We start from the raw sequence: 27604 nt of genomic DNA, 5'->3' as shown, positions 1-27604 counted from the left end.
TACCTTGATTCTTGTTAAGATAATAGTTTTTACATTTTGATTTTTCTGGTTATCCTTAAGATCATTGTATGGGAGCTAAAATACAGATGTAGACAAGAGTAGAATTAATGTCCCAAGTAACGAGATTTTATCTGGTATCTACTTCTTGATAATTATAAGCTTCTCCAAATTAATACAGATGTGTGCTGAGTTATTGGCTTTAGAATGGTAAAAGAATCTTAAACTTCTAATTCTAAATATTTGTAAATTACACTAATTTGTAAAAATAAAATTAAATTTTATTAAACTCTTTTAAGAATTGTCCTAGGATGATGGAAGAGAAAAAGTGAGTTATAATGGAGAGGGACATGAAGAGGGGGAAGAAGTAGAAAAAGCACTGCATGCAGTGGTTTTGGTAGGACCAAGATGAGAGGAAGGTAATATGTAGGACAAAGAGGAGACAACTAACCGTTCAGTTTTGTGGTTAGAAGAAAGAACATTAAATAATTTAATCAAAGAAATCATAACTATATAGCGGTGGTGCAGAACAGCCTTTTGCGGGGGCGGGGGGGGGGGTCGGTCTTAACTTCATCTGTCAAAAGAAGCTTTGGATTAGATAATGTCAGAGGAACCACAAAAGCTTTAAGATTCACAATATTTTGCAAGGAGTATGCAATTAAACAATACTATATTTTTTCAGATACATATGAATTTATTCTAACCTTATACATTTAAAAAGCCAAAGTTTTGAAATATGTAAGGCATATACCCACTGTCATGTAGCAGCTTCTGAGATTCCATCTTTCAAGAAGCATAATTTTATTCTGTGCATTTAGTGTATATTCTCGAGTAAGTACACTTGAGAATTTTATTCATAGTCTCAGACCCTTCCAGTAAGATAAATTCCAGAACTCTACTACCTCCTGGATTTTCCCTGTATACAGAAATACACTAGATAAGTAGTATTCCCACTTTAATAGACTCAGCAGTATAATATTTGTCAACCTCTTACATTTGTATAATCATATAATGTTATGTTGTTTTAGTGTTTTGTGTTTTTGTAATGGATGAACATCAGAAATGTAGTCCAGCCCTGGCTAGTGTGGCTCATTTGGTTGGGCGTCATCCTGTTCACCGAAAAGGTTGCCAGTTCAATTCCCAGTCGGGGGACATGCAGAAGGCAGCTGACCTATGGTACTCATTCACATCGATGTTTCTCTCTCTCACCTTCTCCCTTACTCACTCTCTAAAAACACCAATAAAAACCTCTTAAAAAAAAAGAAAAATGTAGTCCATATCATGGAGCTTTTACTTTGAATCACAAAAATGCTGGTATTTTTAGAATATTTAATGAGCAATATACTATGCATTCTTTGTTAATACAGTTAAATGGCTGACATAGTAGGAATAGTTTAAAGACTTGTAGGTCATGTCCACCTACCTTAAACTGGTGCAGAATGTTAGTTATTGTAACTGGTTTCTTAGCAAGTGATTGTCAGTGGCAGCATTTCCCAAAGTGCACATGTATTCTAGGAGAAATACTTGGGCCCAATAGGTTTAGGACTTATTATATGCTAGCCCCCCATCCCTTTCACAGTACATATTATTAAAGTAATCAAAACACTGAAATACTGTAGTACAGAATTTAATTTACTGGAGCCTGAGAAGTCTGCGAGTAGACATTTTGTTTTTGTCTTGGATACTCTCTCTGATCATCATCAAAATGTATTTTTTCTTTTCTTTTCTTTTTTTTTTTTTTTTTGTGCCCTCTCTGAGGCTCGTATTTTTTCTTAATGACATCTCAAGTATGTTTAAAAAAAAAAATAACCCCATATCAGGGCATCATAAATGTAGATGTTCTCTGATAATCCTCCTATATAATAAAGAGGTGATATGCAAATTAATCCTCATGCCCTCACAAGATGGCTGCCTAGGAGGTGGAGCTTTTGACACTGACTGGCATAGAAATCAGAACCAAATCTGGGTGAACTTCGAAGGCAGAACCTAAGGTGGGGGCTGAGGAGGGGTTTTAAGGACAACAGCTGTTTGGTGTAAGGTGTAAGATAGCGGTTCAACTTTTTAATGACCGGTTTGGCAGTATAGTGCATATGGCAGGCTTTCAGTCCAGGTATAGGAATTATGTATTTTTGTCTGCGAAGAGCATCTCCTCCTGCTGAAAAAGGCTCTCCCCCCCCCCCCCGCCATTTGAGCAATCCTATCCTATATAATTTATACTAATAAAAGGGTAATATGCTAATTAGACCGGGTCGACCGGCCATCTTCCAGACGTCCGACTTCTTCCAGACAAAGCCATTGTGTTAGAGGCTGGGGCAGATGCAGTTAGGGGCGATCAGGCTGGCAGGGGAGGGCAGTTGAGGGGCAAGATCAGGCTGGCAGGGGAGGGCTGTTGGGGGTGAGATGAGGCAGGCAGGCAGAGGCAGTTAGGGGCGATCAGGCAGGCAGGCAGGTGAGTGGTTAGGAGCCAGCGTTCCCAGATTGTGAGAGGGATGTCCAACTGCTGGTTTTGGCCCCAATTGGAGAGGGTGCAGGCTGGGCTGAGGGAACCCCACCCTCAGGCCCCCCCCCCCCACCTCTGCACGAGTGCACCCAGCCACTAGTTATATATATATATATATATATATATATATATATATATAAATAAATATAATTTCCCTTTCTAGTTAATACCAATTATATTGTATACATTTTGTTAATGAATTTTCCAAAAGGTTTTATTTTTATTATTACTATTATTTCCTGCCTGTAAAGCTTTCTTAATATTTTCTGCTTATACAGATCAAATAAGGCTTTTAAAACCAACTTCAGCCTGGCCGGTGTGTTTCAGTGGTAGAGCATTGACCTATGAACCAGGAGATCATGGTTCGCTTCTTGGTGAGGGCACATGCCCAGGTTGCGGGCTCAATCCCCAGTGTGGGGAGTGCAGGGGCAGCTGATCACTGATTCTCTATCATAATTGATGTCTCTCCCTCCCCGTCCCGCTCTCCCTCCCCCTCTCCCTTTCCTCTCTGAAATCAATAAATAATTTTTTTTTTTTTAAAGAAAGTGGTAGACTTTGTATCCACCTGGTTTGATTTTAAATTCTAGCTCTAGTACATACCAGTGATCTTAGGCAAGTCTTACCCAACTTTATTTTTCCCTCTATGAAATGGAAATAGTAGTACTTAACTTAAAAGATCTTTTTGCAAGGATTAAACAAAAGTATATATATATTTGTTGGCACAATGCCTAAGCTCAGAATAAAATGCTTATTAAATGTTAGCTATTACCACTACCATCACATAACTTTTTTTTTTTTCATCACATATATTTTTGCTGTCCTTTTTTTTTTTTAAATCCTCACAGGAGGATATGCCCATTGATTTTAGAGAAAGGAAGTGTGTGGGGGGGGCAGGGAGAGAAACATTGATATAAGACAGAAAATCAATTGGCTGCCTTCTGTATGTGCCCTGACCAGGGATCTAACCCACAACCTTAGGTATGTGCCCTGACCGGAAATCGAACCTGCATCCTTTCGGTATGTGGGACTACACTCCAGCCAACTGAGCCCCACCAGCCAGGCCTTTGCTGAGGCATTTTCATCACTAATGATATTTCGTTATATTGTCATGACATGCCATTATTTTGGAATTGTGACTCTTCTACTTGGTGCATAGCATTCAGTTTAGCATTTGACAGTGTTCAAGAATTTTATGCTCAGATTAGCATAATGTAAAGCTTCTCATTAAAAATTACAGGAACAAATAAGGTTTAAAAAACTATAAGCAATTATGTCCTAAAGTTGAGTTTTTCTAATAGTGATGTTTTTGCAGTTTCATTCAAATATATAACATGAGTATTTACAACTAAGTATGGTAAAATCTTAATAATTTTCTCCCCCTTAATTAGTTTTCACAAAAGTGGTTAGTCATGTGTATTACTTTAAATGTACGCCACCCACATCAACTAAGTTATTTGTGGAAGTTTTCTCAGAGGGAGAAATTACACATTTAAATGGAATACTACATGTATGCAGATATTAAAGTTGCTTCCTAAACTGAGAAATAAAAGCCAGCCAGAAAATTTAAATCTGAAAAGCTCATGTTTTTCCTGAAGTAGTAAACTTTCTACTACTGCCATTCTGAAAGACTTGTTTGTATAATTGTAATCTGGGCATTTATTTACTTGCCTTTATCTTTTTGCATCTGCACATTACTTTAGATTAAAAGCACTTTTGAGAAAGGACATAAGACCTAGAGACAGACTACCAGTATATGGTTTTTGGTTGGTGAGAAAAATGGTTTTTGAAATATTCATTGTTCTTTCTGATACAGCAAGAGTTAGAATTTGTGTAAATTAATCATTTGGCTTTCAGTGAAAGAATATTATCTTTATGCATAATACTAGAGGCCCAGTGCATGGGTTGGATCCAGCCAGCCCGCCCCATGGGGGCCAATTGGGGGTGGGGCTGGCGGGGGGTATTAGGGGGGCGGTCAGTTGGGGCCCTGATCAGCCGGTTGGCCTCTGCAGTGCGTGCCATAGCTACCAGTCCTGGTCACTTGGCTTTTATATATATAGTTTATTTCCTTTTAGAAAGTACATATTCAGTATTTGAGATAGACTTTATTAATCAAGAAAGTTGTAAAGATTTATACCCATTCAACCTAAAGTTATCTTTTAATAATCTTAACATCAATTATTTTACAGTATTCCAGACTAAAATGTTATTATATGTGGCTACTTAAACATTGCTATGAATTAGGAGACACATTGTCTTATATTTTTTGTTTGCTCTTTTAGGATACAGTAAGCTTGGTTCTTAATCCTGGCACCCTTTTATAAACACTTATATAAGCCCTGCGTACAGATTTTTAAACTGAGCAGATTGAGCTAAATAAGAATTCTTCTAGAGCCAACTTGTAAAGTGTGTACTCTCGTCCATATCTATAGCTATAATAATAAAAGCATAATATGCGAATTAGACCAGACAGCCAAACAACCTTCTGGACGACCTTCTGGATGAAAAGAGGGCTACAAGGGCTGAGGCAAGCCACCACAGCTGTGAGGGCCGAGCCCCTTGCACAAATTTCGTGCATCAGGCCTCTAGTTATACAAAAACTTTCTTTTAAAGTGTGTACTCTCCGACACATTCAACAATACAATCAATACAAGTTAACCTTTTTTCCCTCTTAAAATTTATTTCACATATTGGGATCATAAACAGTTTTTACTGTACCTCACTTAATTCATTGATGCCCTCTGGTGGTGCTGAAGTGTTTAAAGCTGTTTAGTAAAATGATTTTGCCAATTCTACCTATAATGAACTACCTCCATTTTTATGTTGTTGTTCAATGAACTCTTTTGATTCACTAATTTGCTGTTTTTATTCTCCTATGTACTATGGATTGAGTGGGCTTAGTAGGTGGTTTTCTGATCTCTCATGGATTCCAGTCAGTCTGGGGCTAAAATCATGTCAACCTATCTGGCAGCTAATGCTGGCAGTTTGTTGGGACCTCAGCTGGAGCTGACAGCCAGAATACTTACAGGTGGTCTCACCCACCTGGCTTGGGTTTCCTCACAGTATGACGGCTGGGTTCAAGAATGAGTGTCCCAAAAGTACCAGGTGGAAGCTGGATAACCTTTTATGGCCTAGCCCCAAAAGTCACATAAATAGTATCAGGCATGTTCTAGTCACAAGCTTAAACAGATTCAAGAGAGGAATTTTCAGTGTTGTGTTATGAGAATAGTGTACTGTGGGAAATCTTATTGCAACCATGTTGGAAAATATAGTCTGCCAAGTTTCTCTCCATGTCATTTTATGAAAAGCATCCTCATTTTTCTTGGCTGTAACAGTATGCAATTGCATGGATATACTTAATCAGTTCTCTAGTTTTGGATTTGCACATTGTTTTGTATTTTTGGCTCTAAACAGTGCTGCAGTGAATAACTTAATTCATAGTCATTTCTCACATATTTCAAGTATCTGTAGTATAAACTTCTAGAAGTTGATTACTCTGTCAAAGGTTTATATACATTTGTAATTCTGATAAAATTTTCCAAACTGCCATCCCCATCAGCAATGCATAGGATGCCTATAACCCTATTTTATTAACTGAAAGTATCATCATACTTGTCAGTCTTTTCTATTCGTATATGCATTGATCTCTGCACTTTTTATGTATAAATTTTCCATATTATGAGTGAGGTCAAGTATACTTTCATATTTTTATAACCTATTGTATTTCCTTTCTCTCTGAACTATTTATGACTTTATGATATTTTATATAGATTCACTTATAATAGTAATACTATAGTATTCTATTTCATTTGTTAATGGTAGTTATTTTTCAATAACTCTGGATGGTAGTCATATTTATTTTAAAAAGTTACACTCTACCTTATTTTTTAACCATACCCTTATTGTTGGGCAGTTAATGTTTATATTTTTGTTTGCTCTTTTAGGTAATCATATAATAGTGGATATATTCATGGAATTTTTCCCCCTCTGGACTTATTTCTGTAAGATCTATTTCTAGATGTGGTTACTGAACCAGAAATAATTTTATTTAAATATTGTGGGATCAAAAGGATTTCAGTCTTTTCATCTCTTTTTTCTCCTGTAGAGGTACTCTTACTTTGGGGGGCATTACTTGGCATAGATAATTTTGTTCTGGGACTACAGTTTCCTGTAACTGTTATTACTCTAGGGTTAGAGTCTTCCCCTGTCTCTTCTCCCTTCTTTAATTTGCTCCTTTTCATTCTTGGGTTGTAAAATTTTCAGATCCATATTAGAATTTTTAAGCTCACTTCGTGGATGGGTTTATTGCTAAACATTAGGGTCATTTTCAAGGCCAGTAATGTTTTAAAGGTCTGGGAGATGCCCTTGAAGTCTGGGAAGCATTAAGTGCTAGGTTCTTGAGTCAGAAAGAAAAAAGGTATCACCAAAGAGAAGGGGGAAAGAAGCTTCCTTTGCAAAATAGCGTGGGCACTATCCGTGCACATTATTTTTGGTTTTCTATAGTTTGAAAATGATAGGCTTAAGTGTAGATATTTCAGCATTTATCTTCCTTGCCGTTCTCTGAGTTTCCTGGATCTATCATTTTTCCTTGGATATTCTGTTCTGGGGTTTTTTGTTGTAGTTGTTGTTTTCTGACTTTGCGCTCTTTATATTTTCAGTTTTAGAGGTTTCAATTAATATGTCCTTAAGGCCTTATTTCAAAATGGGTCCTTTTCCCTCACCCTGCCAAGAGTACAAGAGGATTTTTCTCTGATATTTACTGTGAGAACCTGGTCAAGTTCCTGTAGGTAAAATTCAAAAACGTGTGGTGGCCCCTACTAAAACTGGGTTTCCCTGGAGTTTTTAACTCAGACTTGTTTGCACCTTACCTCCAGCAATTTGCCAATTGCAGTTCATGTTTTCCTACCTGAGCACTGGTTTCCTTAGGTTTCTGCTCTGAGGTGTGATTTTCTACATTTGCCTATCTCTCCGGTTTTGAGGGTAGCAGATTGTTTGTGACCTCACTTGTCTTACAGATCTAAGAATAGTTGTTGATTGTCAGTTTGTTCTGCTGCTTTTCAGGGTGAAATGGTGACTTCTAAGGTCCTTACACCTGGAACTAGAAACCAGAGTCATGTTTTCCTTGCATATTATAGAAATTTAATAATATTCAAGTTACTTAATAAAGTATTTGTTGTCTGTAGATAAATGTCTTTCATAGACATAATCGTTAAAGCTAACTTAATTTTATTAACTTTTTCTGTCTTCATATTTGGGAGGAGCTGATACTAGTTAATAACTTGTAAATATCCTCTCCCCTTTCTCACATGTTTTTACCTTTTCTCTTTGTAATGTGTACCTTCATTCTGCTTCCCTGTTCTGTATTTGTTACATCCTTGTTAGATAAATCCAATCTGGTGAGTAAAGACTTACGGATTGTGCCTTTGGTGAAGTAAAGAGGCCTTTAGTGCCTCTTAGCCTTGAAGGTTCAAATACTGGTATTATCAGCTCATTCTAGGGTGATAAGGCTTGGGGCACTAACTTAATACTAACCAAACGCAAACTCCTAAGACTGATTTTGTTTTCCAGTTGATGTTGAGAGTATATTTATTAAAGCTATGTCCTGGTAAGTGACTTCCCTTAGGAGAGTTGGATGTCCTTTTAGAATAACTGTCAAGCTGCGATAGTAATCAATCAATTCTCTCTCTCTCTCTCTCTCTCTCTCTCTCTCTCTCTCTCTCTCTCTCGGGTTTCTCAGTTTTGTTGGGAGTGTCGTCCAGTACACCAGAAGGTTGTGGGTTCCATTTCTGGTCAGGCCACATACCTACATTGTGGGTTGGCTCCCTGGTCAGGTGCATATGGTAGGCAACCCAATTTTTCTCTCAAATCTGATGTTTCTGTCTCTTTCTCTCTCCCACTGCCTCCCTCCATCCCTAGCATCCTCTCTCTCTAAAATCAAAGTCAATAAAATTAATCCTTGGGTGAGGATTTTATTTATTTATGTATGAATGTATGTATGTATGTATTTATTTTTGTGTGTGTGTGCGCACGCAAATTGGTGTAATTTTTAAAATATTTTTAATCTTTATTGTTGGAAGTATTACATATGTCCCCCCTTTTTTCCCATCAACCCCCTCTAGCCTACCCCCACACCAGACCCTTACCACCCCACTGTCTGGGTCCATGGGTTATGCATATATACATACAAAGTCTTTGGTTGATTACCTCCCACCCACCCACCCTCCCCCACTTTCCCTCCAAAATTCCGCACTCTGTTCCATGCTTCCATGTCTCTGGATCTGAGGATTTTTTTTTTTAAGCACATGAATTAGTTTTAACAGTGTTGGAAAAATGATTCTTAATCTTCACCTGGTTTTGCTTGACTTCATGCAGACTCTCTCCTATGTATCATTAATAGTTCCTAACATTGCAGTTCATTTGGCAACAATTACCTTTAGATGTTGCTGAATGATACATAATATGAAATTTACATTTTTAACAATTTTTAAGTTTACAGTTCTGTGATATTACATACATTCACGTTGCGCAACCATCACTACTGTCCATCTTCAGAACTTTTTCATCTTCCCCAGCTAAAACTGTACCCAAAGAATAACTCCTCATTTTTTCCCTATCCCTTCTCGTGGCAAATACCATACTATTTTTGTCCATGAATTTAGCTCTAGGAATCTGATGTGAGAGAAATTATACAGTATTTGTCCAGTATACTGTATAATTTCTCTCACATCAGATTCCTAGAGCTAAATTTTTAATAGGCTGGCCTATTTCACTTAGCATGTCATCAGAGTTCATCCATATTGTAACATGTCAGAATTTCCTACCTCTATAAGGCAGAATAATATATTATCGTATGTATATACCATATTTGGCTTACCTATTCATCCTTTGTTGGACTGTTGTGTTTCTTCTACCTTTGGCTATTATGAATGATGCTGCTATGAACATTAATGTACAAATATCTGTTCAAGTTCCTGTTTTCACATCTTTTTGGTATATACCCAGCAGTGGAATTGCTGGGTCTTATGCTTAATATTTTTTTAAGAATCTATACCACTTTTCACAGCAGTTGCACCATTTAACATTCCCATCATCAATGCACTAGGGTTTAATTTCTTCATATCCTTGCCAATTCTTGTTTTCTGTTTTGATAATAATTGTCCTGATGGGTGTGAAGTGGCATTGATTTTCATTTTTCTAGTGATTAGTATTGTTGGGCATCTTTCCATATGCTTCTTTGCCATTTGTGTTTCTTCTTTAGAGAAATTCTACTAAAGTGCTTTGGCCATTTTTTAATTGGGTGGTTTAGGTTTTTTGGGTTGCTGAGTTGGAGGAGTTCTTTTTATATTATATCAATCCCTTATGAGATGATCACTGATTTTTTAAATTATTTTTTTATATATATTTTATTGATTTTTTACAGAGAAGAAGGGAGATAGAGAGTTAGAAACATCGATGAGAGAGAAACATCGATCAGCCGCCTCCTGCACATCTCCTACTGGGGATGTGCCCGCAACCCAGGTACATGCCCTTGACCGGAATCGAACCTGGGACCCTTCAGTCCGCACGCAGGCTGATGCTCCATCCACTGAGCCAAACCAGTTTCGACTTAAATTATTTTTTTGATTGTTGATTTTTTAAAATACATTTTTTAATTGATTTTAGAGAACGGAGAAGAAGAGAGATCAAGACATCAATGATGAGAGAGAATCATTGATCAGCTGCCTCCTGCACCCCTCACACTGGGGATCGAACCGTGACCTGCTGGTTCATAGGTCGATGCTTAACCCCTGAGCCACGCCTGCTGGGCAAGAGGATCATTGATTTTTAAGAATGAATCCAAAATTATAAATGTTTATAGATCATCTCATAAGATGGGTTTACTTTTGGGGATATTGCCATCTTTTTATATATATCTTTATCTTGTTGCCAGGCTTTTGCAGTATTTTCTATTTTGGTTTAGTCACATGTGTATGCTTTCTGTCCTAATCTGTTTGTATCCCCTTCTCTTCCTCATATTAATTCAGTGTAACTCTTCCCTGAAAATGTGGCTGGTCTTTGCTACCATAATCTACTGGGTACTTCCCCCATATACACATATAATTTTAATGTGCAATAAAAGTGGCCTTAGTTTTTATTTTACCTGTTGTCAGCTCTAGACCATTTATCTATTTTCTATTTACAGTTTTTAAAAATATTTTTATTGATTTCAGAAAGGAAGGAAGAGGGAGAGATAGAAACATTAATGACGAAAGAGAATTACTGATCCGCTGCCTCCTGCACGGTCCTAATGGGACTGAGCCCGCAACCCAAACATGTGCCCTGACTGAGAATCAAATCATGACCTCCTGGTTCATAGGTCCGTGCTCAACCACTGAGCCACACCAGCCAGAGCCTCCGCGTTTTATCATCTGAAGTCAGTGCTCACCTGCATTAGAAAATTCATTACATTACATTGTTACTGTTGATACTTATTTTCCCAGAAAACCAATTTCTAACTTTACTGATAACTTTAATACCTGATTTTTTTATTATTTTACTTGAGGCCCAGTGCACAAAAATTTGTGCACTTGGGGGGGTCCCTCAGCCTGGCCCTATGCCCTCGTGCAGTCTGTGGCTTAGGCCCGCTCCCTGGGGGAGCGGGCCTAAGCTGGCAGTCAGACATCTCTCTGACAGCCTGGCAGTCCTCGGGAGATGTCCACTTACCAGCGGGGAGCAGGCCTAAGCTGCAGTCGGACATCCTTAATGCTGCTGAGGAGGCAGGAAAGGCTCCCACCACCACCGCTGGCAGCCGTCAGCCTGGCTTGTGGCTGAGCAGAGCTCCCCCTGTGGGAGCTCACTGACCACCAGGGGCAGCTCCTGCATTGAGTGTCTGCCCCCTGGTGGTCAGTGTGTGTCATAGTGACCAGTCATTCCCAGTTGTTCTGCTGTTAAGGTCAATTTGCATATAACCCTTTTATTATATAGGATAGAGGCCTGGTGCATGGGTGGGGGCCGGCTGGTTTGCCCTGAAGGGTGTCCTGGATCAGGGTGGGGGTCCTGCTGGTGTGCCTGGCCAGCCTGGGTGAGGGGCTGATGGCTGTTTGCAGGCTGGTCACACCCACTTCAGGGTGAGGGTCCCCACTGGGGTGCCTGGCCAGCCTGGGTGAAGGGCTGATGGCTGTTTGCAGGCTGGTCAAGCCCCCCCCATTGGGGACCCTCATCCCATTGAGGTTTGGCCAGCCTGGGTGAGGGGCTGATGGTTGTTTTCAGGATAGCCACACCCCTTTAGAGTGGGGGGGTTCCCCACTGGGGTGCCTGACCATTCTGGGTGAGGGGCTGAGGGCTGTTTTCACTCTGGCCAAGCCCCCGGGCGACGGAAGCTCCCAGCCTCTCCTTTTTTTCTTTTTTTATTTATTCTGGCATTTATCTGCTTTCTATAATTGAAACTTTGTAGCCTTGAGAGGAGCTCAGAGCCGGCCATGGCAGGTGGGAGGGAAGCCTCCTGCTCGCTCCAGCTCCGTGGCCACGGGCGGCTGAAAGCAGGTATCTGGGGTTTATTTACCTTCTATAATTGAAACTTTGTTGCTTTGAGTGGAGCTCAGAGCCGCCTTGGCAAGCAGGAAGCTTGGCTTCTTCCATCACTGGAGCAAGCAAACCTCCTGCTTGCTCCAGCTCCGTGGCTGCTGGTCGCCATCTTGGTTGGGTTAATTTGCATATAGTCGCTCTGATTGGCTGGTGGGTGTGGCTTAAGGCATAGTGAAGGTATGGTCAATTTGCATGTTTGTCTTTTATTAGTGTCGATTTTTAATTTTTATTGTGTGTCTTTTTGTTATTGTTTGTTTTTAGATGGGGGGGGAGAAACATCGATTGGCTGCCTCCTGCATGCCCCCCAGGCATGTGCCCTGACCAGAAATTAAACCAGCAACTTTTATTGCACAGGACAAACATCCACCAACCTGAGCCACTCCGGCCAGGGTGGTACCTGGTTCTTGATACTGCTCAGTCAACACTTGGAGTGCGGGTGAATTTCCCGCCAAAATATAAGATGGCTCTGTCTTTTGGTTTTGTTCCATCCACCAAAAGGGTGGATTACAAACAAATATTTGGTAATACGCAGTTACAATCGGCCCGAGTTTACACGTTTCCCGCACTCCACCGCAATTAAACCAGCAACTTTTATTGCACAGGACAAACATCCACCAACCTGAGCCACTCCGGCCAGGGTGGTACCTGGTTCTTGATACTGCTCAGTCAATTCCTGCTATTTTTCTTGATTGGATATTCATCATGAAATTTGATCCAGATCCATTGAACTCTTATTGAATTATTTGGATCTCAAAACCTTTGCTTTCTCTACACATCACTTCCAATGTCTAACTTGGATTTGATGATCACGTTCCTGATCTTCTGAGATCCTTTCCCCCTGTAAAACAAGGTCCTTCCCCTCATTATAGCAATTTATATTTTTAATTTTTAGCTTTATAGGTTCTCAAATCCACCACTTCTGATAGTTTTATATAGGGGGAACATTCAGTCATGATTCCACTATGGGGGACATTGCTATTAGTTTAGTTTTTTCTGTTTGCTTTTCTATTAGTGTTTTTATGTAGATACACCTTATCCTTACAAGGAACTTATATATTTTACTTTATGGCAATTAAATTGGTCACTTTATAACCATATTTTTATGTAATTGCTACTTAACACTTACCAAGCCACCGGTGTCTTTTCACTTACACATTTAGGTAGTTTACAACTTTTTTAACATAAAGGTTTGTTCTACCTACTCTCCTGCCCCTGCCCACCATACCATATTTTGGAAATTCCATGATATAGTAGGTTAACAAGTACCAGCATTTCATGGCTTTGCCTGGTTAAAAAAAAAATTTATTTCCAAAACATTTGTACAGCATCACTAGCAGTGGGTGTTTTTGCCATCTCCCTCTCACCCTTTTTTTTTTAAGTTAGGAGATAAATTTAATATTTTTGCTCTAAAGATGATTTTGACATTGACTTTTCTCTATGTACCTTTTGTGAAATATTTTTTTACACATTTATCCTTGATGCTTTTGTAATTTTTTGTAAGATTTATATGAGATTCCCACATATTAAAAATCAATCTGTTAACATTGTAGAAAATTTCTTAAAGATATTCTATGATACATAACTTTGCAAACCTAGTCTCAAATTTTTATTTGAGACTGATAGGCATAGTTTTGTTTTGTTTTTGTCAATTCGAATAAAGTAATTCTATCAAATTTGATAAATAAATAATTTGTTAAGGGTTGGGGTGGTATTGGTTCCTCAGTCTGTTCTGTTTAATTCATGTAGAATCATTTTAGTTGTTAGTTTATACTTTATTTTTGAGTTGTTGGCCTTTGGATATGCTATTGATATGGATAGTCTTTCCCCTCCCCACTGTTTTGCAGTGTCTACTCCTTGATTACTATTTATTTGTTAAGGTCTTAGATTATAGGCCTTTGGTATTAGCAGATTTAACATTTACAGTTTCAGGTATTCTCAGCTGATTAGGTCTATGATGCAGTAATTTGTAGTTTTCCTGAGACTGAATTGTTGCTTGCTGCCAGGCTTGCAAATAGGAACTGACCATGTAGCTCAAAAAGGGAACCTATTAGACAGGCCAGCACCCACATCTCAACGCAGCTTTGTTTTTCTCTACTTGTCGTCGCGTACACAGTAACTCTCGAAGTGATAAAAGCTGTTTCTTTGTGAAATGTGGGCCCGAAAAGAAAACCAACTGCTAGTGCTGGTGATGGAAGTGAAGAGAAAATGAAGAGGTCTAAGAAAGTGATGGTTCTTAGCCAGAAAATAGACGTTTTGGATATATTAAAGTGGTTTTGCAGATTCAGGTAAGTTTGTGGTTAGTTAATGTTGCTAACAGTATTGATGTAGTTATATTTTGAGTGCCAGAATTTATTTTTATAACTTTGTAATCGACAAGTAATGTATTTTTACAAGCACTAAGGTTTGAAAACGTCAGCTATACTTAACTGAATTTTACGGGAAGTTAAATGCTGTAGTTAGTAGTATTTGAAAACTTGAGAAATTTAGGGAATCATGATGGTCTTGCAATATGTAATGTTTATAATACTGAGTTATCCTATTCCCATAATATTTGTTCTTGTGGCACTACAACACTTTCATTATTTTAATGTGTTTTAGATGTATCCTAAAACTCATTCCCTTGGCCTGTAATAATTGGTCTTTTTCTCCTCTCCCAAAATTATGCTTTCATCATACCATGAGCAACAGTATGGTATTATCAAGTTAAAAAGATTTTGATGATATTATGCTTGAGATTGTTAGTTATATAGTAACATGAATAGAGGCTTTTTGAAATGCCTGTTTTTTCTCATTTGGGAACTGTCTATTCAAATGTTTTGGTCTAAAGTAGACCAAAAATAATTCCAAAAACTTATGAACATCTTTTAGCAAACATTTTGAATATTTATATGAACTGGGATTTATATTAGATGTTGTATGTGGAGAAGAATAACTAAGAGTAATTTCTCAAGGAATTTCCAGTCTAGGAAAAGAAAAAGATAATATCTTTTTAAACAGATTATAAAAAACTATAAAATATGTTATTGCACAGTGAAGTCTGGGAGCACAGAAGTAGGAGCTACTTGATGGTGTGGGATGAAGAGTGGTTTCTAAGAGGAATCTAGGGAATTGCTTGTTCTTGTTCTGTGTTAATATGATTGGGATCCATCAGCATAATACTAAAAACCTGGTTATTGGCAGTGCATGGTAAGGTTCGTTCTAGTCAATTTAAAGAACTCGTTATCCATTTTACATTAGCTGGTGCCTTTGGATTTTCATGGCAGTCCTGTCTTCCAAATAATTGTCTCTTTCCAATAATTTACTACTTTTATATGGATATCCCAGATGATAAATAATTGTGATGGTGGACTTCCTTGTTTGGTTTCTAGATTTAGAGAGACTGCCTAAGAGCTTTGCTGATTTCAGACTTAAGGATGGAGTGGACACTTGATAAATTTTAAGGGAAAAATCCTGTATGTATATTAGGAATGCATGTTGCCTCTAATTTTTAAATAAAACACCGTTTTTCTTTTGTAGCCTGGTGTAATAGCTTTGTGTTTCTAAAAGAGCTCTATTTGGTCATGGGGTGTGTGTGTGTGTGTGTGTGTGTGTGTGTGTGTGTTAATGTATTTGTTGGCATTTCTTTGCCTGTATTTTCTTTTTGTACATGCATTAATAAAAAAGATCAGTAGCCTTTTGCGATATATGTAAACGGTTTGAGAATCAGATTATATATGCTTTAAGGCAACTTTAATAGTTATTTCCCTGAGTCTAGAGTTGACTTACAAAAGTGTAAGTGCATGTTTTTACTGCCAGTGTACTTTGTGGTCATAAAAAAAGAGAAAACAAAGTCTGAATTGCAAATTATAACTAAATTTTTCTTAGTTTCATCAAACTTTACTTGAGAAAAGGCTTATATTTTGTGATCCATTCCTTTGTTTTTCCCTTTTATTGAAAAAGGGATACTGTTAGAGGCTAAATTTTAAGTGCTTAAAAATATTTATTGATTCTATAGAAGAGCCATTCATGAAAGTTTAAAAAGTGCTTTCTCGGTATCCTTTACTATAAATACAGGATTATAGAAAATGGGTGTTACTGCTAGTGTTGTAAAAGAGGCTTGATTAGTAAGTATATTTTAAATATGGCTACATTTGTGAGAATTCACAGAAATATTCATTAGAATGTAGCTCAAAATACATTTCCAATTGTAATGTCTGCAAAATTAATATTATAGGTGCTGATACTGAAGCCAGGAACCAAATGACCTAATAAAAATTAGCAAGGCCCTAACCAGTTTGGCTCAGTGGATAGAGCGTCGGCCTGCGGACTGAAAGGTCCTAGGTTTGATTCTGGTCAAGGGCATGTACCTTGGTTGCAGGCACATCCCCAGTAGGAGGTGTGCAGGAGGCAGCTGATCGATGTTTCTCTCTCATCGATGTTTCTAAGTCTCTATCCCTCTCCTTTCCGCTCTGTAAAAAATCAATAAAATATATTTTTTAAAAATAGCAAGAAAAATAAATGTTATATCGAATATGATATATAATATCTAATTACAATTGGCTCATTCAGCATACTCATATTAACTAGTGAATCTCTTACAAAGGATTGACACCATCAGATAAATTGGTACAGTTTACAAAAATTGATTATAATTTTCTTGCAAGATAGACCAGTTTTAGGAAATTTTAATAACTTTCTTCCATGCTCTTTGGGGAGGAGTTGAAGATCACACCTTGAGCTGAAAGTAAAAGTGAGGAGCAGCCAAGGCTGGAGAGGCTCAGTGGTTAACCATCAACCTGTATACCAGGAGGTCATGGTTTGATTCCTACTCAGGGCACATGCTTGGGTTGTGGGCTCAGTCCCAGTTAGGACCATGCAGGAGGCAGTGGATCAGTAATTCTCTCTCATCATTGATGTTTTGATCTCTCCCTCTCCCATTTTTTCTGAAATCAATAAAAATACATATTTTTAAAAAGTGAGGAACATAATAAGATGAATCCTAGAACTGCAGGAATTTAACTACCAAAGTTAATGAACAAAAGGAACTATAGGTACGGTTTTTGGCCAGCATGCTGCTAAAAATGGGTGTGTGTAGATCTTGTTCATAAATATCTTTAGTGCAGTTAGCTGTGGTTAGACGTTTACTCTCACATTATTTTAAAGTTAATCTACTTGATTATAACCTACCTTTTATAAATCATATTTTTTTCGTAAGTGTCCATTATGGTGCCTTTACTGATGGCTATTCATAGAGCCAAGAGAAGTATACTTGTAATAGATATTTTACTTTATACTGTTCTCATGAAGCAATTCAGAAAACAAGTGGTACTTTGTAGATTTGACAGCAATCTCAATTTCAAAAACAAAAATATCATTATAAAATGATACTTTATTGTTAAAATTAAAATGAGGGAAAAGATGAAAAGGTACAAATCCAAGAAAATGTTCATGGCAAGTAATGAAAGAGCTAGGAGTTAATATTGAAACTATGTTTAGCAAATTAAGTGTAGCTTGAGCTAATGATTATAAAATCAAGATGTCAATGTTTTAAAGGAATAATATAACAAAAATATTAATTTAGTGGTAATGAACTGGGTAAATCCCTAGAGCAGAGGTCGGCAAACCGCAGCTCGAGAGCCACACGCGGCTCTTTGGCCCCTTGATTGTGGCTCTTCCACAAAATACCACGTGCGGGCACGCACGTACAGTGCGATTGAAACTTTGTGGCCCATGTGCGGAAGTCGGTTTTCGGCCTGGGCGAGTCTATTTTGAAGAAGTGGCGTTAGAAGTGGGGGGTGTCGGTCTGTCGGGAGATGGAAGACGAGGCGCAGGCTACATTGTTTTGAGGTATGTTCGCTGAGGTCGACCCCTTCCAACTCTCCCATCCAACTCTGAAACAAGTATACAAGATGAGTGTGGATGGGAGAGTTGGAAGGGGCTGACCTCAGCGAACGTACCTCAGACTGAGGACTTTTTTAGCAAAGGCCAGCTTAGGAGTACCCTAATTAAGTTAATAACAATGTACCTACCTATATAGTTTAAGTTTAAAAAATTTGGCTCTCAAAAAAAATTTCAATCGTTGTACTGTTGATATTTGGCTCTGTTGACTAATGAGTTTGCCGACCACTGCCCTAGAGTATACCATTAATAACCAGGAGAATGGAGCCGGGGGGCTATAGTTTGGCAATATATATGATAGTTACAGGTATGCTGATTTCCCCCCTCCCATTTTCAAGAATATTAATAAATGTATTTCTTGAATTGTTTTTTAGTTTGTTTGTTTTTATTAAATTTATTGGGGTGACAGTGGTCAACATGTTTTACAGTTTTAAAGTTACAGTTTGTCAGACACTTTAAGAAATGTATTACGCTTATTTATTACAGTAAACTTAATGTAGAAGAGACTTTCAAGCTGATTTTATAAAGTTCTTATATGTAAGCACATATATTCAGCTATGAAGCACAGATCTTACAAGTATTTAAAGCCACTGTTAACTGGGTACGCAATAATATATCAGGTTTTCGGGTGTTTTCTGTATTATGAAAATTTTAGGGGGGGAAATGATAAACTTACTGCAGACATTTTCTTCTTTCAGCTGCTTTTCTAACGCAAACTGTGTGTCTTGATGACACAACAGTAAAGTTTGAAATATGGGATACAGCTGGTCAAGAGCGATACCATAGCCTAGCACCAATGTACTACAGAGGAGCACAAGCAGCCATAGTTGTGTATGACATCACAAATGAGGTAAGTAGAAATGCATAATATCATGGAACTAGTTTGAATGTCCGTTTCTGATATTTAGAATTTTGATTAGAGATAAGATCTTTTTAAATCTTTTTTTATAGCCAAGCATGACATTTCTCCATAAAGCTTTTGAATTAGAAAAGTTGATTTAAAAAAAAAAAAAAAGATGAAAGTATCTTAAATAATTCAAAGGGCCTAAGAATTTCTTTCCCAGCGTCACTTTGAACAGTCTTTAAAGCCTTGTCTCACAAAGACTCTCCCTGGCCATTTTTTGATCCTGTGCCTGAAAGTAGTTGGGGTTTTTTTGTTTGTTTCCCAGGAGTCCTTTGCCAGAGCCAAAAATTGGGTTAAAGAACTTCAGAGGCAAGCCAGTCCTAACATTGTAATAGCTTTATCAGGAAACAAGGCTGACCTTGCAAATAAAAGAGCTGTTGATTTCCAGGTATGTTGAATTTAACTTATATTTGAAGACACATATTTATTGTAAATTCTTCTGTATCCATACTTGAATTATAGTTATAATTTTAAAACCATGTAAATAAAATGTATTGAACACATGTGATGTACTGTTTGTAATAAAATGCTCCTCATGATAAACCTGAATCTTTTAATGTCTTTACATAATTGTAATATATATAGATAGATTCAGATTTTGTTGACCTAAACAATTACAAAGTAATTTTTTGCAAATAGTGCAGAAATAAGCAAAAGCCGATTGCACCCTACCCTTCCTAACCTTTTCCTGTTTATTTAATAATATATATATCAACACACATATACATACCCAGATATACCCACACACTTGTGGTACACATAACCTACACTCATGTGGTTGTTCTTAAAGGGGCCTTAAAAAAAAGGCTCAAAAAATCCAGTTTGTATGTTATCAAATAGAGCTATTTAGGAATGGTCCCTGCTATAAAATAGAGAAAGTACAATCTTTTAAAATAAAGCAAATATCTTTAAGTAGATATTTTAAAACTTCTGCTCTCTTGTTTGTCAGCTTCTCTACTAGAGAAGTTTGGTTGTGGCCATTATATGTACAACATCAGTGAAGGGAATTTTTCTTTTTCGGTGATGGCTAGATATGGAGAAAGGGAAGTAATGGTTCTTACATCATTAGGTGTGAAGCTGAGCATACAGAGTTCATTTGGTTCTGGTGACAACCATGTCAGGTATGGTATCATATATTACTCCCTAGCATAGAGTGGTAGATAGAGCATGTAAATTATAGTCAAAAGTGGTTCTATCACATTATAGTTCAAAGGAACCTTATTACCTCATTTTTTTTCTTGGTCAAATGGGAAAGATAATTGGTTGCTCTTTACAACAGCTGTGAGGATCAAAGGCAATAATACATGTAAACTGTAAAGCATGACAAAAATGTAGAATAGTAACAATTTTCAAAGGAATGGTTCATAATATATTCAAATTTAAAATGTTACTTACAAAACTCATTTAGATTAAATATCAGAGTGCCTTTTAGTGGTTGAAGGCAGTATTATATATTTGGTTTCCCTTTGACTTTATTGCAAATGATGAGCATAAGTAAAATTTGCCATTGAGGGTACTCTTTCCCCCTCCCCACATGAGAGTGTGTACTTGTTCTTCAATAAATTTCCACCTTTGCTGTTAAAAAAAAAAAATTGCCATTGAGATCAAAGAAAATTTTATATTTAGAATAGGATAAAATTTTCCCGCTCTAGAAAGCAGATTTAAAGGACTTTATTTTTACTTATTTACTTAATTGTCACCTGAGGACACACATTGATTTTAGAGAGGAGGGGGTGGGGGGAGAGAGAGAGAAACATCGATCAGTTGTTGCCTTCCAGTAGGCGCACCAACAGGGATCAAACTTGAAGCCTATGTATGTTCCCTGACCAGAATCGAACCCAAAGCATTTTAGTGTTTCCAACTGAGCCACACTGGCAAGGGCTGGAAAGCAGATTTAATGTGAGACCAGATTAATCAGGCTGGGATAGTGCAAGTTAAGGCAAAAAGAAAATTACACAATGTCATTATCTTTGTTTTACTTTTACCTAGTAATTATTGGTTGTAGGTAATTAAGTTGGAGTAGTAATAAGGAAGCCTCTTATTTGTTCTATAAACAGGAAGCACAGTCCTATGCAGATGACAACAGTTTATTATTCATGGAGACATCAGCTAAAACATCAATGAATGTAAATGAAATATTCATGGCAATAGGTAAGATGAACTTTTTTCAAACTACAAATATAGGCAAAACAAATTATACTGGAACATTTTTCGTTTGACTCTATTTTAAAAATATTTTTATTTTTAAAATTTTCTATGTTTTTTTTTTTAATTGGTTTTTAGAGAGAGGGGAAGGGAGAGAAAAAAAAATCAAAACGTCGATGTGAGAGTATAACATCTGTCAGCTGCCTCCTGCATGCTCCCTGCCAGGGATCGAGACTGCAACCTGGGCATGTGCCCTGGCCAGGAATTAAACTGGCATTCTTTTTGGTACCCGAGATGACCAATGCCCAACCAAACTGAGCCAGGGCTAGTTTGGCTCTTCTTTTTAAAAAATTCTTCAATTTTCCTTCTTTTTTTTTTTTTAATTGATTCTACAACTATTTTAGATCCTTTTGACCAAACATTCATTACTTAGTAATATTGTCAAATTGGAGAGATTATTATCTATTAGGTTGTAATACTTTAAGCATAGTTTCTTCTGAAACTATGGAAGCCTGGACTTTGCGGTAATAGATTTTCTAAAGATTTCACTGAGGATAAAGTGTGTGTTTTTCTATTAGGTTATACTTTTTAAATAAAAGGTAATAAACTTAGAGCCGTATTTTTTAATGCAGATATTGTAATAAAGTTTCAAAGCATGAGACACAGAGAGAAAGAGGAAAAACAAAACACCATCTATGCTTTATGTGACCTCAATGATCATTCGATCCTATGCAGCACTCTTACCTTTCCTTTAAGGTACTTTAAACTGGTGATGATTGCTATTCTACCATTGTTGGAGTAATGAAGTTGGAATAGTAATAAGGAAGTTTCTTTCTGTCTATAACAAAAATAAAAGTATTTCTATTGACTTTAACCTACTTCCATTAGTTTTAAGGTGCAGATTCTATGGGAAGGGTCTACTTAGGTGGCTCTCACAATTTTCTGCCTCCACTCTATTCATGTGCCAGCACTCTTCTTGTCCCATAACATCTTTTATTAAATAGCAATGATCACTAACTGAGTGTCCGCATTCCTATCCCCAAATAAGAAATACTCTTTTATATTGAAGTCATACCAATGAACCATTTAAGAGCTTAAAAAAAAACTCAGTAAAAGTTGCAAGTACTGTCATAATAACTGGAACTAAGGGAAAGAGTTTAATGGTGGCTCATTTAGAAAAAACTGTTTGCTGTGTAAAATATTTTCCTGAGAAACTCAGGCTCGTATTTATTAGGGAAATGCTAGCCAGCACAGTTGTGAAGGATTGTGGACGATACGCTCTTCTTATAAATGGGATGGGTGACACCCTGAACCACATCTGGAAAGTTAAAAGAAAACAAAATAATAAGTCCTTTAAATCAGGCTGAACTTTAAAGTTTTCTGATGGTATTAAGACTACAGGGGGGTGGGGGGGGTGGGGGGAACGGGACTACCAGAGGAGTCTTAATTTAATTTATTTAATTTTTATTTTTTATTTAGAAGTACTAGTAAGGTCATTTTTCCAGTCAGAAAGTAGCCTACATAGTAGAACTTTCGATTACTGTTCTGAAATTAGAATGTTTCTTTCCTTGAAAGAAATGGAAAGCCCATTTCTTTTACCAGATTATAGCTTAAATCACACAGTACACTCATATTTTTACTTTGGTGACTTCCCAAAGGGAGTACACTTACCTCGTGGAAGAGTTTAAAATAAATTTATCATCTGCTTTTAATTTTATAAGGTCTTGAGTGGCTTCTTGTTCATTTTCATTAACTTGATCTAGAATTTTTCTTTTCTCACAATCCTAATCAATTTAGGGACAGATTGGTAAGCTGGTTATCTATGTACAAAACAGATAGTACCAGTTTCACTTTGGTTGACATTCAGTAAGATATAAGATAGGAGACAGCTTCTTTTGAAATATATATTTTATTGATTTTTTTTTTTTTTTACAGAGAGGAAGGGAGAGGGATAGAGAGTTAGAAACATCGATGAGAGAGAAACATCGTTCAGCTGCCTCCTGCAACTCCCTACTGGGGATGTGCCCACAGCCAAGGTACATGCCCTTGACCAGAATCGAACCTGGGACCCCTGAGTCCGCAGGCCGACACTCTATCCACTGAGCCAAACCAGTTAGGGCAGGAGACAGCTTCTTTTGAAATCCCCAAAATATGTTTTGGTTTATCATCACAGTAAAAATTAACCATTCTGGTTTATTTCCTTCAGCCTCCTGATTTCACTCATATCTAATTACAGGAAGCCCTGCTAAAGTGAAAATGGTCACTCAGTCAGAAACCTAACTTGACATAATTATAATAAAATTTATAATGGTAGCCTACTCTTTGTCCTATGAAGCTTTGTGAATACAGCTGACTGGAAATGTATTGTTTTATTATCATTTACCCTACCATCTATACAGCAGTTCCTAGAGAAGTACCCTAAGGTGATGATGGCTTTTCTTCCCAAACCTTGATGTTCCTGGTTTCCCGATCCATTGCCCAGCCCAGCATCTAGAATTCTAGAGATTATTAATGCTGATGTGGAATATTACAACAAATAAAGGATAGAAGATCCAAGACACAATTAGGCGTTCAGATTTTGAAGTAGAGCATGTTTAACTTTTGTGTAAGCTTAGCCAAAGCTAAGATTAAGTTAGAGTCTTACCATAGTAGTCCATCCCCAAGGTTGATAGAGACCAGTGTGTCTAGCTACCCTTACAATCTGTACTCTTAGAGACGTTTTATTATTTCATGAACCCAGCATATAAGGATCTTCAGATTCCAAGCAGCTGACATCTAATCAGCAGGTGCAGTGCTACAGAGAACAGCATTGTACCGAGTATAGCAGAGCTAAAGCCATAACTGCTGGTTCAGGGGCTTTGTTCAAATGAGGCAAGCCATGCTCATCTGTCTCAAAATTGGGAAATGGTTTTTGAGAGAGCAGCACTTGCATTAAGTAGAATTACTTGTGAATCACATTAGTATTCTTACTCAGTTACAAGAAAGGAAAACGGTAGATATTTGAAGGGTAAAATCTGTGCAAGGTAGGAAGAAAATAGGTGTGATCTGTTATAATTTGGTAATAATTAGATTGCACAGCAGAGGACAAGTTCTGGGGTGATGGTAATGCTATTTGTTTATATCCTAACTTATTCCAAAATGTGCTTGTAGCAGTCCAAAGAACATTGATAGAAGCTGAACTTTACAAACCTTACTAGAGGCCCAGTACACAGATTTGTGCACTGGTGGGGTCCCTCAGTGGGGCCTGCAGGGATAGGCCAAAATCGGAAGTCTAACATCCCCTGAGGGATGTAGTAGTGTGCAAAGCAGTAGGTGGTTGGGGAGGGGCCAGCGCCGCACGGCTCCCACTCATCCCGGCCCCGCTGCACCTACCGTCACTGCAGCTCGCCCACCATGATCCTGAGCCCAGCATTTGGCACCTGTCCTGTCGGTCAGCTGAGCAGTGCTCCCACTGTGGGAGCACACTGACCACCAGGGGGCAGCTCCTGTGTTGTGTGTCTGCCCCCTGGTGGTCAGTGTGTGTCATACCAACTGGTCGCTTAGGTTTAGGCCCGGTGCACAAAAATTTGTGCACTGGCTGGGGGAGGGGGGTGTCCCTCAGCCCGACCTGTTCCCTCTCACAGTCTGGGACCCCTCAGGAGAAAATCACCTCCTGGCTTAGGCCCGCTCCCGGGTGGCAGATGGCAGGCCCGATCCTGCGGTGCCTGCCCACCTCCCCGGGTCGCACACAGCAGGCTCAATCCCGCAGTTGGGGCAGGCAGCGGATGGTGAGGCCCTGCCCCACTAGCCTACAGTATGCAAATTTAATGGCCATCTTTGTTGGGTTAATTTGCATACTCTTCTGATTGGCTGGTGGGCGTAGCGAAGGTACGGTCAATTAGCATCTTTGTCTTTTATTAGTGTAGATTGGCTGTCAATTTTAACAGATTTTCTTTAAATAATAGAGGTGTTAATGATTTTGAAATAAAGTACACCTTTTCTGGTATTGGTAGGTGAATCTACATAAAGATTTCATATAGCTTTAGTGTTAAGTTTTTTTATTTTTTTTTATTTAGAGAATACTTTATTAGTTTCTGTAATCAAACCCATGTAGATTAAGATCTTACATATTTAATACAGTGCGTTACCCCTGTACAAATGGAAAAAATTATGTTGAATGTTTCTAGACCAATATGGCTGTTAATTTCTGTACAATGCCAACCCAACACAGTACAACTGGGATAGTTTTTCCAAAGTTGACAGCACAGCTAAAGTTTCCAACAATTCAAATTATACACACACACACACACACACACACACACACACACACACTAGAGGCCCCGTGCACAAAAATTTGTGCACTCGGGGTGGGGGGTCCCTCAGCCCGGCCTGTGCCCTCTCACAGTCTGGGATCCCTCTTGGGATGTCCATCTGCTGGCTTAGGCCCGCTCCCCCTGGGGGGATTGGGCCTAAGCTGGCAGTCAGACATCCCTCTGGCAGCCCAGGAGCTCTCAGGGGATGTCCACTTGCCAGTGGGGAGCAGGCCTAGCTGCAGTCGGACATCCTTAGCGCTGCTGAGGAGGCAGGAGAGGCTCCCACCACCACCACTGTACTGGCATCCGTCAGCCTGGCTTGTGGCTGAGCAGAGCTCCCCCTATTTTACATTCACAGAGGTATGATACAGTACTGCCCTACATCTATAATACTAGAGATACAATTAAAAAGGCGTTGTTTGAGACTTGATTCCGTTTTCCCAGCAGAGGCCCCAAGGGTGGGATGACAGCTCTTGGAAGAAGTGTTAAGTTTTAATTGTGTGTCAGCAACTGGTCCCCATTTTATCCTTCCATCAACTCACTAAACTCCATCAGGACCGAGTGACTAATGTTTTGATACTTAGTGGATACTCAATAAACATTTGAAAAGAATAAACATATGGTTATGTGACACTTTGGGGTAATCTAATTAGAAAGGAAGATTATCAGTAAGCAGATTAATATTCTAGTATGAATATTCTAATTGTGTTTTATTTTAATACTTTATTTCTCAGCTAAAAAGTTGCCAAAGAATGAACCACAGAATCCAGGAGCAAATTCTGCCAGGGGAAGAGGAGTAGACCTTACTGAACCCACACAGCCAACCAGGAGTCAGTGTTGTAGTAACTAAGCCTCCAGTTTGAACTAGCTGGAATAGTCTTCTGCTTCCTAAATGTAATAACCGTGGAATTGGAGCATTTAACCAGCTCAGTATGACTTCCAAAAAGAAGAGACTTATGATAGAGTCAAGTTTCTAATACAGAATTATTTTAAGTGTTTTGAACTTAATTTTTAATGACATGCATGTGACCCTCTAACTAATGTTTCAGCAGTTGAAGGGGGAAATGAGAGCTGTGTATACTTGTTTCCTTGGAAGGTTAGGGGGAATCATTTCTCATCACCAGGGATATAGGCAAATGACTATCTGAACCCACAGTTAACCAGCCAGTTCTAAGAAAGATTTCGAACTTAATTTGAGCCTTTCAGAAACACTCTTTTTTTTTTTTTTTAGAAGGTTCTAAAGATATTTATGCTTAGCTATAGTATTTAGGGCAGCCAGTAATTTCTCTTAGTATCCGTATTTAAAGTGTACATTCCACATTTAAACAAATTAGCCACAAGAAAACAGTCCCACATATGGGGGGGCGGGGGGTGGAATGAACAGTAGTGGCATCTAAATTGTAGCCAGTCCTGTTATTTTTTTAAATGGGGTAAAAAAAAAAAAGCCAATTGTAACCTCATCTTGTTTTAGGAATATGAAAACTGATAAAATGCATCTTAATGGGTAGTGTTCCCTTCAAAGGTGAGCTCTTCAACAAAAGTGAGACAAACCAGGTGTCTGTGATTTCTGTTTAATCACTGCAGGCCATTTTATCGGTTTTGTTTAGGGGCATGGAGGTCCAGGGCTTTGTTCCCTTTGGGCATAATATAGTCAATGCACTAACAATTATGTACATTCAGACTTGATTATTTTAAATTCGATCTTCAGCTGTACTGTAAATAGGGTACTGCACTGTAGTCTTCATATGTTCCTCTTCTGTAATATTTAAGAGTTGCTTAAAAGCATACAAAATGTACAGTTACTAAAACAGCTAATTTTTTCCTTCTTGCCCCCTTTCAAAGGAAGGGGCTTCAGAACCGTAATAACCAATGTACCAGTAATTTGTAGCATAAGTATTGCGATATGTTAGTAATAATCTTGCAGCCTTATTTTCCAAAGTTTGTTTCTTTTGATCAATTCAGTATATTGCACTAATTGTTTTAGGTATTTTCATTATATGAAATCTACCATGTGTCAGAGATGATTTTAATCTATTTAAGTGTTGAACTGCTAGCAGAACTTGTACATTTACAGTAATTCAAAATTAGTAAGGAAAACAGTTCACCAGTGTTTAGTTTTATATTGAGGTGCTCAGGTTGGGAATAAAGTGGTATAAAAAGCAAGTACTGGTTTTTCTCTTTTTTTTTCAATGGGAGCAGTGAACATATATAAATGGTATTATGTAACTCAAAAATCTGCCTTTATGTTTTCTTTACTACATTCTTAAAAATGATTTGTGTGATATTGATGTATTATCCTAATACCTGGTTCATTGAAGAGTTGAAGAG

General features: G+C 38.0%; 1 protein-coding gene across 6 annotated transcripts in view; it reads left to right on the top strand.

Moving 5' to 3' along the window:
- Positions 1-27439, top strand: part of RAB5A (RAB5A, member RAS oncogene family) — a 32169-nt gene extending 4730 nt beyond the window's left edge. Inside the window, exons 3-7 of one of the 6 annotated variants that reach the window (XM_023749447.1) lie at positions 18634-18785; positions 19105-19227; positions 20897-20990; positions 23384-23407; positions 26011-26136. In XM_023749447.1, coding sequence (XP_023605215.1) covers positions 18634-18785; positions 19105-19227; positions 20897-20990; positions 23384-23406 — 392 coding nt within the window. In that variant the 3' untranslated portion in view covers position 23407; positions 26011-26136. Of the gene's footprint in view, positions 1-18633; positions 18786-19104; positions 19228-20896; positions 20991-23383; positions 23548-26010 lie in introns of those variants that run through there. The other 5 variants (XM_006083653.3, XM_023749451.1, XM_023749450.1 and 2 more) reach the window with 5 other exon arrangements.
- Positions 27440-27604: the final 165 nt, after the last annotated feature.

Source organism: Myotis lucifugus, unplaced genomic scaffold (assembly GCF_000147115.1).
Source record: "Myotis lucifugus unplaced genomic scaffold, Myoluc2.0 scaffold_8, whole genome shotgun sequence".
In the NCBI taxonomy this organism is placed as follows: Eukaryota; Metazoa; Chordata; class Mammalia; order Chiroptera; family Vespertilionidae; genus Myotis; species Myotis lucifugus.
The sequence above is the reverse complement of the archived record's forward strand: the minus strand, read 5'-3'. Positions and strand labels throughout refer to the sequence as shown.